The sequence below is a fragment of the Panulirus ornatus genome, chromosome 44 (assembly GCF_036320965.1).
Source record: "Panulirus ornatus isolate Po-2019 chromosome 44, ASM3632096v1, whole genome shotgun sequence".
Classification (NCBI taxonomy): domain Eukaryota; kingdom Metazoa; phylum Arthropoda; class Malacostraca; order Decapoda; family Palinuridae; genus Panulirus; species Panulirus ornatus.
The window spans coordinates 7,752,346-7,768,012 of NC_092267.1; the positions used below are offsets into that span (position 1 = coordinate 7,752,346).

General features: G+C 41.3%; 1 protein-coding gene across 2 annotated transcripts in view; it reads left to right on the plus strand.

Annotated features, from left to right (window-relative positions):
- LOC139762701 (alkylglycerol monooxygenase-like) overlaps window positions 1–9,802 on the plus strand; it is a 255,753-nt gene extending 245,951 nt beyond the window's left edge. For both annotated transcript variants that reach the window (XM_071687687.1, XM_071687686.1), the window contains 7 exons: window positions 2,021–2,148; window positions 2,824–2,975; window positions 3,816–4,085; window positions 4,805–4,956; window positions 5,537–5,671; window positions 6,682–6,795; window positions 8,117–9,802. In XM_071687687.1, coding sequence (XP_071543788.1) covers window positions 2,021–2,148; window positions 2,824–2,975; window positions 3,816–4,085; window positions 4,805–4,956; window positions 5,537–5,671; window positions 6,682–6,795; window positions 8,117–8,380 — 1,215 coding nt within the window. In that variant the 3' untranslated portion in view covers window positions 8,381–9,802. The remainder of the gene's footprint in view (window positions 1–2,020; window positions 2,149–2,823; window positions 2,976–3,815; window positions 4,086–4,804; window positions 4,957–5,536; window positions 5,672–6,681; window positions 6,796–8,116) is intronic.
- Window positions 9,803–15,667: the final 5,865 nt, after the last annotated feature.

The following is a 15,667-nucleotide window of genomic DNA, read 5'->3' on the forward strand; positions in this document are numbered from 1 at the left end:
AGTGTGCAGCAGGTTTAGCTGTTGATAGCGGCAATAACAGGAAAAAAAATTTTGCGCAAGAAACTTTGGTGGGAGATAATTTTAGTGTTAAACGTATGAGAACCTTGCCTGAAGGAAGCCCATATCTTAAACCTGATTTATGGAAGGGAACTTTATAGTTTATGCCGGAAAGCTCAGGTTATAATCTAGAGCAATGGAGATCAATATCAAACTTGGTAAAATAGGGACGGAAAGTTCGGGGAGGTAGGCTACGGGAGACGTTTTCCTTGGGGATGATAGCCTGACCTTTTTGAACTAGACCGAACACAAGGACCTTCTAAGAAAAGACCATAACCCCAGCACCATAACAATCTCGGTAAGGTACCCTCTAAGAACTATAATCCTTAGCGCTAGAGTTAACTCAGTAAGATACACTCTGAAAACAGATCATAAGCTTAAATCTTAGAGCAAACCCAATATATAGCGACCCTCAATTGTGCAAACCTTGAGCAAACCAAGTTTAGGGCCCTCAAAGAAGAAGATATTAGCCAAGCATAAATGATAAACTTGGTAAGGAACCCTCGAAGTTCAAACTGTAAGCTTAGATGTAGAGCTAACCTAGTAAGGAACTCCTGAGGATAAACTGTAAACCTAGCCAATAAGTTAAGCCGACAAGGAACGCTGTCAATAATAAACCATGAATAAGCCTAAGCACTAGGACTAATCCGGTAAGGGATCCTTCCAAAGACAGAATCTAATCCTATAACACTGGTAATCCGGAAAGGGATCCTTTCAGGGATACCTCAGGTCGTCGTCCCAGGCGGCTGGGTCCTTTTGTCACATTTACAATTAGGTTTATATCTTTGTATCTATAATCTCTCCCCAACCCTGTCCTCTATCTCAGTCATATATCAATTATATATCATCCATGAGCAAGGACACCTTTGTAACCTATGTATTCCACTGGTAAACATGTGATTGTCCAAAACATCAAAACAATCACATGTTTACCAAATGGCGTCCTAGCTTCGTCTCTTCGATGTATATCAACTGACTGTTATATTTCTCTCTTGTGTCTCCCCTGATGATGTGATTATTACACGAAAGTGCACTTGGGAACTTTTCGTGTTTCATTTTCCCCGTGGACTCATAGGAATATATATATATATATATATATATATATATATATATATATATATATATATATATATATATATATATATATATATATATATTCTTTCTTTCATACTATTCGCCATTTCCCGCATTAGCGAGGTTGCTTTAAGAACAGAGGACTGGACCTTTGAGGGAATATCCTCACCTGGCCCCCTTCTCCATCCCCTCTTTTGGAAAATTAAAAAAAAAACGAGAGGGGAGGATTTCCAGCCCCCGCTCCCTTCCCTTTTAGTCGCCTTCTTCGACACGCAGGAATACGTGGGAAGTATTCTTTCTTCCCTATCCCCAGGGATAATATATATATATATATATATATATATATATATATATATATATATATATATATATATATATATTGCATATTATTTGTCATTTCCCAAGGTAGTGTTAAGAACAGAGGACTGAGCCTTTGAGGGAACAGCCTCACTTGGCCCCATTTTGTGTTCCTTCTTTTGGAAAATTAAAAACGAGAGGGGAGGATTTCCAGCCCCCGCTCCCTTCCCTTTTAGTCGCCTTATACGTGGGAAGTATTCTTTCTCCTTTATCCCCAGGGTATATATATATATATATATATATATATATATATATATATATATATATATATATATATATATATATGTCTCTAGGACCTCTGTCTACAGGCTGCGCTAATTCCAGTAGCAGTGAAACGTAGACTTAATTGGAGTGGATTCTTTGACGAGACGACGTTACATCCTCACTAAAAGTGACATTACACCCGCGGTTAACTAATCATTCTTGTCCGATTTGCAGGCTAATGCACACGATTGTGCTGTACAGCTGCGGACTCCAGTACATGTGATACACTGTCCTTACACTCATAAGTTCTTGTGTGGTGTGTCGACAGAGCATATGGTGGGTGATGTGGCTTGTGGTGTTGGAGTACCTGGCGTTGTGGTGGCAGGACGCCCGCCTTCCCCGCCTACACGACAACATCCTGTGCCTCGCACACGCCACACTCTACGAAATCAGCAAGTAAGGTCACACCTTTGGTTCACACCCATAACTTTTCCTTACAGCTTTTACATCCAGTGAATTTAATATTTAATAAATGCGGTTGCTATATGGCTCCGTTCGTGTAACATACCGTCATTTGGTAAAAAAAAGTACAATTATCGTGAATGCAATACTTCTTCCTATGGCTGAACCTTATTTTGCATATGAAAAAAAAAAAAAAAACATCAACGGGACAGAACACGGTCAGTCAAAAGTCTCTCCTCTAAGATTAAGATCAGAGGAGCCTCTGGGCATGATAATCATGAAAATAACGACTCGCCAGTACCACTTTTGACCATTATCCCGTCACATCTTCAACCATCGTCTGTTGCAAACTTCAATAACTTGACCCAGTTTATTCCACAGCTTCAGCTGAATTAAATGACCAGCTTTTGCAGTTTCATATCAGACCCATTTCAGTTCCACGGGAGAAGTTTATCAACCTCGATTGATCAAAAGCAATTTTCCACCACACAACAATTTGACTTTCACCTTTGCAACAATTGGCTATTTTAGGAACAACTTTTGTCTCCCCCATCAAATGTGATATGCATATTCAAAAAAGAATGAGAGGATATTTGCACAGTATAGTAATGCACTTACAAAGTAGTTTTTTTTTATGATGAATCTTATATCTTAAACATTCTTTCACAGGTTGTTGGTGCGTGGTGTGGAGTACGGGGCGTACATATGGGTGTGGCAGAACTGGGCCATCTTCCCGCCACTTGGAAACTCCCTCCTGGGCTTTATAGGAATGGTGGTGCTCATCGACCTAGGCTACTATTGGCTACATCGCGCCAGTCACGGTCAGTTAAATGCTTTTCGGCATTTCACTACGTCTTCCACGATACTAACTTGTAAAATATCTTTAGATGTATCACTAAGTAAGAGCACTTATAATTGTTGAACGGGGCTTCACCAGTGGTCTAGACAACTCATTAGAACCTATAGATGATGATGTATATACCAGAATATACATATATCTGAATCAGAATTCGACGGTAGCGCACACTAAGACATTGGTTAGGTTGATTGTATCATTTGTTTACATTATCCAAGAGTCCATACGAAGCGTTCGATTTTCATGGCAAAACGCATTATAGTTTACCCTCTAGAGAAAATAATCAAACACAAGTGTAAAAAGTTTGTGAGTGATTTCTGTCTCTCCCAGGTGTGTTGACATGATCTGTTTACCAGAAGAGCGTGAGTAAAAGCTCACACAGCTGAAGATATGGCACCGGGAGTGGATAGGCTTTGATGTATGGAGATATGTAATATTCAGAAGGACACCTCAGGACATTGTATGTTGAATACTGGTATTATTTTCGATGGTGGGGGCGTCAAAGTAACAAACACGGTGTCTCAGTTACTGCCGGAGAAAGCCCACAAGAACAGTGAGACCAGTTGTATCGGTATGATTAGTAGGTTTAGCAGCTGGTGAAGCCTCTGGACGGTTTCACCACCTGCTGGTTAGGGGATGACGCCGACAGATGGTGAAGCCCCACGGAAAGATTACCCGAAATCCTTGGAGTCGGTTTCAAGTGACTGTCAGGGTGTACTATGCACCACAATATAAACATCAGTTAATTAAGCTTTCATGCTAAAGAGGGGGACTTAATGTTGTGTGTGTGTGTGTGTGTCGGCAGAGGTGTCGGTACTGTGGGCGATCCACCAAGTGCACCACACGAGCCAGGACCTGACTGTAGCGGTGGGTCTGAGACACTCGCCTCTCCAGCGGCTCTTCTCCTGGGTGTTCTACCTGCCCCTGGCCCTGCTGGGGATCCCGCCCACACACATGCTGGCCCACGCCCAGTTTAACCTCCTGTACCAGTGCTGGATTCACACCGAGGCCATCCGTACGCTGGGGCCGCTGGAGCACATCTTTAACACGCCCTCACATCACCGCGTCCACCATGGTAAGCTGACTCATTGCTTTAACGTTGCAAATACATATCCCTCAAAAGCACTAAAATCCACTTTCTCGTCCCTTTCTCTGTCAGATTTCTAAGTACAGCCATGAAACATCAATGACTTGTCCTGTTTTATTTCACCCGATAGTTAATAATTTCTCATAACAACTTTATGGTGAACAACATACGTGTAAACTAAGTGGATATGGCTTAGTTTGTCTCACCTCGAAGGCAGCAGTCACTGGTGCCAGACCTGGGGTGAAACTTAACACTGCGCCTCCAACAGGTTAGAGTAAATGACTCTCTTAACTCCTTCAGCGATATAACGTTCCATGATACACCATCCTACCGCAAGAGGCTCGAATTTTGTATTCGGATATGGCCTTTGTCAGATCCAACACCAAGAGATCCTATTACTACCCCATCTCCAGCCTTTGAACATTAGACCTCTCACGATCCCGTTCATTATTTATACTGACCATCTCACTTCTTATATCTCTCTCAGGGACTCATATGTCGATCAGTAGAGAGGTTGCTGACACTCTCAGGCATTGGGTCTTAGAGGTTGCTGACACTCTCAGGGCATTGGGTCTTAGAGGTTGCTGACACTCTCAGGGCATTGGGTCTTAGAGGTTGCTGACACTCTCAGGGCATTGGGTCTTAGAGGTTGCTGACACTCTCAGGCTTTGGGTCTTAGAGGTTGCTGACGGTTTCGTCCTCTGCAGGAGCCAACAAGTACTGCCTGGACAAGAACTACGGCGGGGTCTTCATCCTGTGGGACCATCTCTTCGGCACTTTCCAGAGAGAGCTGTCCAGCGAAGAGATCGCTTATGGCGTCCTCGTTCAACCGGTGAAGTTCAACCTTCTCTATCACCAGGTGAGATGTTGGATCCCATATCACCAGACCAAGCCATTGATATATCATCGTCCATTGGGCCAGTCGACCCCATAGTCCCTCCGTCAAAACATCAGTTCTGGTACTTTTGAGAGAGCTCAGAGGTTATCCCAGTGCACCTGTTACATTCACTTTCCGTAATACGATTACTGCTTCTCTGGTCGAAATGTCTCCAGCTGTGCTGGACGTATAGCAGAACTTATCGGCTAGAGTGGGGAGCTCTACCTACCTTCTACGACATTAGTATCCTCCTTCCAGATCATGATTTGATCGTTCTTGCACTGATGCCTGTCATATCATGGACAGAGCGTGCTGGGCCTTGAAACTCTCCTTATCTGAATCCCACTCTGCCTTTTATTTTGCTGGGAATCAATGCAAAGCTGTCTTTCATAAAGTCAAGCACAGTCATAAAAAGAATTCGGTGTTCATTTTGATTCTTCCTCTAACAAACAAATCTTGTCCTTAACCAAATCATCTCAAGTATCATCTGTAATTCGACCTTTCCATCTCTCACTCGACCTGGAATCACAAGGTTAACAATAGCTCTGACCTATCCTTACAGGTGTTCTACATGAAGTACCTGATGGGGAAGGCGGTGAACATGGGAAGTTGGCGGGATGGGCTCAGCGCCCTGGTAAAAGGACCTAGTTGGGTGCCTGGCTCCCCCTGGACGGGTTGGGACAAAGACAAACCCGACGTAAGTATCATCATCATGCTATACAGGTTTCCTTGTGACGGTAATCCCATGTTATACTCAGAAAAAGCCACTGTGTACCCACCAGCAAGGCAGCCGAGGTAAGCCTAGCTCAAAACACCCTGGGGCCGTATGCAGAAAAATTCTTAGATTTCTGCTATTCTTATGCTTAGCTGAGTAAGTGACTTAAGTGCCACACAGAAAAAGGACTAAGCACGATGCTTAGCAAAACCTGAGCATAAGATTTAAGAAGTATGAAATGCAGTTTGGGTTAGAATATTTGTCGTCTGCTGAGCAAATACTTAAGCGTAGGGCAGCTTTCAGAAACAAGCTTAGCAAAATTCTTAAAGTTAAGTAAAATTCTTTGGGGTTAAGCATACTTAAGCATTCTAAGAAGTTTTCTGCATACGGCCCCTGGGCCCGAACCGTTGCATTTGGTGGTTTAAACAGTGGAGCCAACCAAGGATCCCTAACCCATCCAAATAGTACTACATTCCTATACTGAAACCTCAAAGAAATGGTGTGAAGAAATGAAGTAACCTGTAATGTGCCTTTGATTCCAACAAATCCATTTGTACATGTTCACAATGGAACAGGAAAGATATATATACACCGTAACTAAATGTCCCATTTGGTGATTTTCGGAGAAACATACCTACAATATAGAAATGAACATAAGATTATTACAGTATTACGAATTTTGCTTCATCATTGATTTAATGTAAAAATACATGAGACCAGAGTGTAGACTGCAATGACAGATGCCAGGTTGGAGGAAAACACGTAGAATCTTTACTGCTGGGTATGTTTTGCCACAAAGCATTATGGCTTGTCACGCACACCCGTTGTTGATGTTTCGGCCACCGTGCTTAATAAGGTATTTATGCAAGACGCAAGCCAAAACTTTCGTGCTAAGATATTTATAAGCAGTGCAAATGTGCGACTTTAAGGACATATCAAGAGGCACCATGAGAATGTGCAAGGTTACCCTTAGATAATTTTCCCTGTTACAGATTCGTGGTCCACGTGAGTTCCAGCAGCCCCGGGCCACGTCCGCCACCCACTGCTACGTCCTGCTACACTTCCTGGCCGCCTGTGTCCTCACCCATCACTTGGCTGCACCGACAGTACGTGCATTACCCCCTCACCTGGCTCTGTTGTCCTGCCATCCCTCACCTGGCTCTGTGTTGTCCTACCATCCCTCACCTGGCTCTGTTGTCCTGACATCCCTCACCTGGCTCTGTGTTGTCCTGCCGCCCCTCACCTGGCTCTGTGATGTCCTACCATCCCTCACCTGGCTCTGTGTTGTCCTACCATCCCTCACCTGGCTCTGTTGTCCTGACATCCCTCACCTGGCTCTGTGTTGTCCTGCCGCCCCTCACCTGGCTCTGTGATGTCCTGCCATCCCTCACCTGGCTCTGTGTTGTCCTACCATCCCTCACCTGGCTCCGTGTTGTCCTGCCGCCCCTCACCTGGCTCTGTGTTGTCCTGCCGCCCCTCACCTGGCTCTGTGTTGTCCTGCCATCCCCCTCACCTGGCTCTGTGTTGTCCTGCCGCCCCTCACCTGGCTCTTTGTTGTCCTGCCGCCCCTCACCTGGCTCTGCGTTGTCCTGGCACCCCTCACGTGGCTCTGTGTTGTCCTGCCATCCCCCTCACCTGGCTCTGTGTTGTCCTACCATCCCCCTCACCTGGCTCTGTTGTCCTACCATCCCTTACCTGGCTCTGCGTTGTCCTGGCACCCCTCACCTGGCTCTGTTGTCCTACCATCCCTCACCTGGCTCTGTGTTGTCCTGCCGCCCCTCACCTGGCTCTGTGTTGTCCTGCCATCCCTCACCTGGCTCTGTGTTGTCCTGCCGCTCCTCACCTGGTCTGCGTTGTCCTGCCATCCCTCACCTGGCTCTGTTGTCCTACCATCCCTCACCTGGCTCTGTGTTGTCCTGCCATCCCTCACCTGGCTCTGTGTTGTCCTGGCACCCCTCACCTGGCTTTATGTTGTCCTGGCACCCCTCACCTGACTTTATGTTGTCCTGGCACCCCTCACCTGGCTTTATGTTGTCCTGGCACCCCTCACCTGGCTTTATGTTGTCCTGCCACCCCTCACCTGGTTCTGTAGTATCCTACCACCTGTCCTATGTTGTAATGCCACTCCTCATCTGACTTTGTGTTGCCCTGTACCAAAATAACTTTTAAAAAGTAAAGGCTAATAATTATATATTTAGAAATGATGAAAATAGACTCGCCAGCCTCGCCATATATGTTTGTCCCGGTACTATAACATGTACATAGAAGTCTTTGGTACTGCATATTTAAATCTTGTGTGGATAACTTATTTTTGATTTCTTATATTTGTTGTGTAAAGTCTCAAATGTATTTTTAAAAAATGTGGCTGGTGTTTATATATGTTTATATATAAACAATATTAACCTTCGTCTTTCCTGACTGTGGCAGAGCGGGAGTCTGGTGGTGTTCGTGTACAGTGTGGTGGTAGTGGCAGCCCTCACCTGCATCGGGATACTGTACGAGCAGCCGGGGTACACCAGGGTGTTGGAGATGTGTCGCTGTGGTGGCGGGCTAGCACTCTGCCTCCTCTTCCCTCTGCCAGCCGCCTCTAATACCATCCTTCAGCTGCTCACTACACTGTACGCCTTCTCCCTCACCGTCTGGATCGTACACCCCAACACTCTCCTGGTACACACACCTTGCAAATCCTAGATTGGCTGTAGTTAGTTGTACACTATGGGTCACTAATATTTCTCGTGTAATGTAATGTTTTGATTATGAAGTTCATTGTGAAAGAGGATATATCTGTGCACATTGGCTGCCCAAATTTGTCTAATTATCATGCCTCAGATAGCAACCCGTCATTTCAAGCTGTGGTTAAGAAGACAAAAACTAATGTACCTTTACACCCATAAACTTCGGTTGTTCATGGTGTACTGTTCAGTCGCCATGAGCATATCAACTACACTAGCCTATGCCAGCTACACTCACTTATTGTACTCATTGTACAGACTGTTACTCTCTGCTATATCTTTCTCATCAATACCATGATTAGTGTAAAACAACTGGTCTTATGTTTCTGTAAATGTTTTAAGTACTGTATGTAGGATTTGGCCAGTAGAAAACAAAATGTATTTTGCCTGAGCATTGACATTTTTGAGTTGAGCATAACATGGTTTCCCAACTAATTTCGGTGATGGTAACTTATTTGTAATAAATACTTAACTTTTAAAATTCCTGATTGCCTGTCAACTTTCAAAAAGAAACATACAGCATTAATGCGAAAGCCTTCAGTTTGAATCAAGAGCTTTTACCAGACGCCTTTCTTACACTCGCCAACAGACGTGGTATCCACACTTCCTAAGCTAACTGACTCATAAAGGAACATAAAGTTTACATCGAGTGACCACTTGAGGCTGTTTTTGAATCTCATTCTGTTATTAGCTCCCAACTTACCACATCCGATAGCTAACCCAACATAATATGGCTATATTCCAATCTTGTTGTATCTTACCGTGTGCTAATCCCACGCTCATTCGCCTTTGGATACCATACAACATATTGATTTTCAACTAAAGTTCGATTTATTTCTTGAATATCTTTTCGATGTTGGTGTTCTACATAATTGAAAATGGTAAATGTTCCTGTATAGCTTGTACGTATTTTATTTTCTGACCACAGTCTTAAAGGAGTTTTACTGATTACGACGAACTTCCCTACCATTGCACTGCCCAACTGAAGAAGTTTTAACCCGTATTAGTAATAGAAATAATAAGATAAATTTTAGGACTAATTTCCCATTCAAATTAATCTTCCGCTAACTTGCAGAACTAACCAAGGTCAGGTTGTTATATACAAGCTGTTTGTGTGATGCAGTTTAGTGTTAAGGGGTTTCTTTCTGTTCAGTATCTAAATCACAGCCAAACATTAATGATGTTAAGATATAAGATTTTTACATAGACTTGTAGTTTCAAAATATTGAATGTAAGAACACCTTTACTCACCATGGGTAATGGAGTAGCAGAGCAAGGGTGTGTTAGTTCTACATACGACCCTAGAATAACGCAATACAATTACTACCTGACAAAAAATGAAAATATAATCGTCAAAAAAAAAATCGTATATTGCAAATAATTCGTTTCAGTAACCTTTCTACAGCTGATAAAAACCTCTTCTTTATCTTTTCCTTCTTGATACAAGTAACTAAGCAACTACACTGTCAGCGATAAAGTTTAGACTATAGAGATTTAAGCCCATGTTGCCAATATTTATTACATAGCCTTAACCTCACGTACACTGAGTCTTTCCACTTGCCCCTTCCCTTCCCGTATGTAGAATTTGCATTCATCCTCAATGTTTCATGTTACTTTTTTTTCATGGATTTCACTCTAATAAAACCATACTGTGTTTCGATTTGCTGTGTACCATTAAATTAAGATCACTGTAGATACTACACCAGTAGAAATATCATTCCGCTCATAATGATAAAAATAAGCAATTTCATTCACTCGTTCCATATGTATGATATTGCTCCGATAATTTGGTCATCATCCTTGTACTTCAGTCTAAAAAGAAAGATAGAATGCATTTGTGGAAGATGGCTGTCTTGTTGAAAGAATGGAGTTTATTCCAAAAATTCACTTGTGCAAAAATGCAGTGAAACAAGGGGCATATATGTATATATATAATATATATATATATATATATATATATATATATATATATATATATATATGTGTGTGTGTGTGTGTGTGTGTGTGTATATATATCTTTTCTTTTTTCTTTTAAACTATTCGCCATTTCCCGCGTTAGCGAGGTAGCGTTAAGAACAGAGGACTCGGCCTTTGTGGGATATCCTCACCTGGCCCCCCTCTGTTCCTCCTTTTGGAAAATTAAAAAAAAAAAAAGAGGAGGATTTCAGCCCCTAGCTCCCTCCCCTTTTAGTCGCCTTCTACGACACGCAGGGAATACGTGGGAAGTATTCTTAATCCCCTATCCCCAGGGATATATATATATATATATATATATATATATATATATATATATATATATATATATATTATCCCTGGGGATAGGGGATTAAGAATACTTCCCACGTTTTCCCTGCGTGTCGTAGAAGGCGACTAAAAGGGGAGGGAGCGGGGGGCTGGAAATCCTCCCCTCTCTTTTTTTTTAAATTTTCCAAAAGAAGGAACAGAGGGGGCCAGGTGAGGATATTCCAAAAAAGGCCCAGTCCTCTGTTCCTAACGCTACCTCGCTACCGCGGGAAATGGCGAGTTTAAAAATATATATATATATATATATATATATATATATATATATATATATATATATATATATATATAACTAACATTCAACAGCCAGTATTCCAACCCAGAACATTTTTGCGGGGTGTTCGGGAGCATTATTAGCTAGGCTACGATTGCCCTTAATAGGGAAATGACTGGTGTAGACCCTGTTGCTCATGGATGTGAGACGAAGGATATTATGGCCATTGTAGCCTAACAGTTATTGTTCCCGAATACTACGTGGGAAAAGGTCTTGGGTTCGAATCCAGGCCGTTGGAGGGTATTATGTATTATGTGAAAGTGCGCGTTGACATGAGAATACGAAAGTACCCAGTGCTCTACGAAATGTCTACTGTAAGTTTCAAATGTCTCTATTCCAAAGTAATTGGTTTAAATTTGAATAGTAACTGTTTGGAGCAAAGAATTAATTAAGCCTGACATTTCCTCGGTGATTTTATGTATAATTCATAAAATTCACTTCGTTCAAAGTATTGTAAAATTTTGTACGAATAGAATTTACAAAGTCTATAACTTATCATCATGAAATAATAGAAAGTTAGATATATATCAATATAAGATAAGTGATGATGGTACGAAAATATTATCTAATAGTTTTGTTTTTGGACATGAAATAATGCAATTTTATAGCAAATGTCTTGCCCATATACTTTGATACTTTTCATGTATTTGTATCATTTTTTTAAGTATTTAATTATTACAACGCATGTATCACACAATCTTGAACGAAAACATTATGAGTTTCACCCCATTGATTACTATATGTCATTCAGTCGTTTATGGGTCAGGCAACATGAAACTGCAACATGAAACTTGATGTTGCTCGGCATTATGTTGCTCTCACATCATCATCGGGGGAAACTCAACGTTACTCAGTCGTCCCGGTACTGTTGAATTGAGCAGGTGTGTGAGTGACCGTTTCCGTGATGAGTGACTATTTTGGTATTTCTCAATTATAATATCTTTTATTTGTTAGATTGAGAGGGTGAGTTAGTGACTGTTTCCGTGATTATTGACTTCTTTGTTATTTCTCAATTATAACATCTTTTATTTATTTGTTAAATTGAGAAGGTGTGTAAGTGACCGTTTCCGTGATAAGTGACTTTTATTATTTCTCAATTACATCTTTGATTCATTTTTCGTAAAAGTATCAGGTTAATTGGGATAATCCCCTCCCTAATTATTGCTCCCCCCTTGGAATATAAAAGGCATATAAACTAACTAGACGTCAACAAATTTCCATCTTCAGTAAACCATACACGAGTTGTCTGGGTGGAAATTATCTCATACGGCGTTAATAATGACGGCAAGTGTGTGTATGTAAGTTAAATGTTCATTGTGGGGGAAAAAATACAGAACGAGTAATAGACGATTAAAAAAATGGCAAACGAATTTTTCGTAGTGATTACTGATGATTAATGGTGATTACCGTGTGTGTGTGTGTGTGTGGCGGGGAGAAAGTTGTGCCATGTCTTTCTAACACTATTTTATCTGGAATTTGGAATAGGCAAGTGAGACTGCGATATGTGAGGAGAGAATTTTGTGCTACATGGAAACCAACTCCTCTACAAGAAGCATCTTGTTAAGGTAAGATGTTAAAGACATTTCTGGAGGAGCTTGTGTAGCCGTGGTGCCCGGCTAATTAACCTCAGCGGAAAGAGTGAGTTAATTTTTGCCAGCGGACCACAAACTTCACGAACCTTACTGACTAATAAATAATTACGGTCAGTTAGTTCACGATAAATATGAAAATGTTTTAGAAGTGAGATATCTGTTCGTTCGCCGCCTTTTTTTTCTCTTCAGGTTTACCCGCCAGAGGTTAACGAAGCCACAGTACTAGGCTTTTTAATGTTAGGTGAGTCGAAGAACCCGATTTTTTTTTTTTTTTAAACAAGAGGGAGCCGGAGGACCCGATCTTTTTTTTTTTTTTAACATAAAGGGGAGCCGGAGTACCCGATTTTTTTTTCTTACGAGCTTCCGTAGCCGGATTTACCTGGCTCTTCAACATAAGGTTAACCGGCAATTTAACGTCAGAGCTTATGTAGCCGGGGTATCCTGTGTCACGGTTATTGACTGAACTTGTTCTGTAATGTTGGTAGTGTGTAGACATGAACATTGTGTAGTAGTGGCTGTGCATGATTTGAAGCAGTATTTTCAATTGCATGATGTCAGATATATATATATATATATATATATATATATATATATATATATATATATATATATATATCATACCAGGGAAAATGTGGGGTTAATAATGTACAATACTTTAGACACTTGTAAAATATCAACAGGTCCTAGAAAAGCCTAACGTAGATGCTGAAATGTTAGTTGAAATAGTCTCGGATCCTAAGTGGTATTTCCCCATCGAAATTTGGGATTTCAAGTCATGGAGTCAGTAGTTTGAAGACCACTTTTCTTTTATATACCATTTCATCAGCAGAAGATTACTTACCTTGGAAATTATGGTATTGTTATAAGAAAATTGTTATGTTCTTGCAAAAGTCCTATGTTGACGTGACTAGCTTTCGATGGTGGTAGCTAGGCTGCAGTGCGCATGATCAAGATTCTGATGCATGTGCATTCAAAGGCTGTAAATGACGTGCATTCGGTCTCTGGGCTTTAATTGGTCGGATTGAACGTGTGCATCATCCAATTACAGTTCAATGTATAGGCCTGGACAGCTCCGCTCTTCGATCTGAAATGATTTCCACCATGTCGTCTACGCGAGTCTGCGCCACGACTGTAGCAAAGTTTCATGTTGAACATTACGTTAAAGATGGTGTGGAAATGGTGTAAAGAATACGGTGTCCTTAGCGAAAAAGTTCAACCAATCTTACAGTTACCAAACTAATAACAATACTTTGTTTTGTGGCAGAAGTTATTGTGTAAAGAATACGGTGTCCTAAGTGAAAAAGTTCACCCAATCTTACGGTTACCAAACTAACAACCATACTTGGTTTTGTGGCAGAAGTTATTTTTAAGTGTAAGGAGAGGAGGAAGTGTAATTAGCAAGTGCCTCATTTTGATGAAAGGGTCATTTGTCGATGGTGCACATATGGAGCTGTGGAAACTGGTTTTATTTGTTATTCATTAGCTCCATAAAGATATGGTATCATCATACCGTCAAGTGTCTTAACATAGACCCGAGTGCAAGTGTCGCTTGGCGCAGTTTCTATTCGGAAATGACGGAATACTGGTTTGATCATCAGGAAGCCAACCCCTGGTATTGTGGAAATCGATCTCAATTTAGAAAAGGAGATACGAGAGAGAGAGACATCGTGTTCTGAGAGACTGTATTTAGTGGCAGTAAGAAGTAGCCCCAAAAATTTTACGTTATTCCTCGTAGAACCTGTTGCCCGTTAATGATTCCTCTTGTCGAGCAGCACATACGGCCAGGGACAAACTTTGTGAACGAAAAGTGGGCAGCGTACAACAACAGCATGGAGGACCACGAATACGACGACCCCCTTGTGATTTACCACTCTATAATAGTTTTGCTGACCCGCATAGCTCGTGTCTACACGCAGAATATCGACCGTTTGTGGAGGGGCATTAAGGTCTGGGTGAAACGACCTGGCAAACGAGGCCGTTTACCTCAAGCTGTATTTAGCGCGACTCTCGGTCGGCACACAGTCCAGCGAAGTGAGGAGTCTTATACCAGTTCTTCGTCGCTGCCAAGCATGCTCAACATCCTGCAGTCGGAGACATGGTGGCCATTGCAACTAGTGGATGAAGAGGAGGACTACATCGTTCCCAACTCCAGTCTTCTGAGGTAAATTAAGGTAAGCTCATCCGTGCATGTGTTACGGGAGGTTACGGTAGGTCTTCGTTAGGCTAAGTTTTGCATTAATAGACATAGTTTCCAAGATATCTTTAATATCTGTAAGTATGAAATATAAAATAGATCGGTCCTCCTCAGGTATTCCTGTAGTCACAGTGTTAATGAAGCACCCTAGACGTATTGACATTTCTTAGTTTTTATGTTAAAAACATGTATTTACCATCAAAATGGTGCACCCCGGCTACATAAGTTATTTATTACGGCTACATAAGCACTCCGTATTTTTTTCTCTATTTATATTATATATATATATATATATATATATATATATATATATATATATATATATATATATTTATAAGTATGTAAGGTAAGTGTTTTCGTAACTTAATTGCAATAAGTCTGTTAATATGTGCATTTAAATTGTGTTGCCCGATCAAAATGTTTGGGCATTCCAGCTGGCCCGTCACTATTTTCCTTGTGAAGACCATATCTTCAGAAGTTTATTCACGATTCTTGTATGTACGTACATCAGCATTTCCGAAGAAAATCATATTACTGGATTGGTTATTGGGCTGAACTCAATATTCCACTTGCAAAGATCACTCGAAAAGGGTGTTAGGTCATGTTGATTAGGTTTTTTGGGCATTGTTTCTTTTGTAAAACATGAACACTGAAAGGTAACCAACGTCAAAGATACTTTGAGATTTATCTTATTCATACCCGTCAGCGCTTCTGTACTTTGAGAAATTGGAGGACTGTACAGGTGAACGCTAATTTTTGTGTGGGTTGATTGGTTATTCATCAAACTAGAGGTACAAGTTCTCTTTGGTATATGTAAGTTCAAGCTGAGTTTGACGAGAGTGTTTGATCGGTCAGGAATGTGGCTTTAGACCTCTGTATAAGATC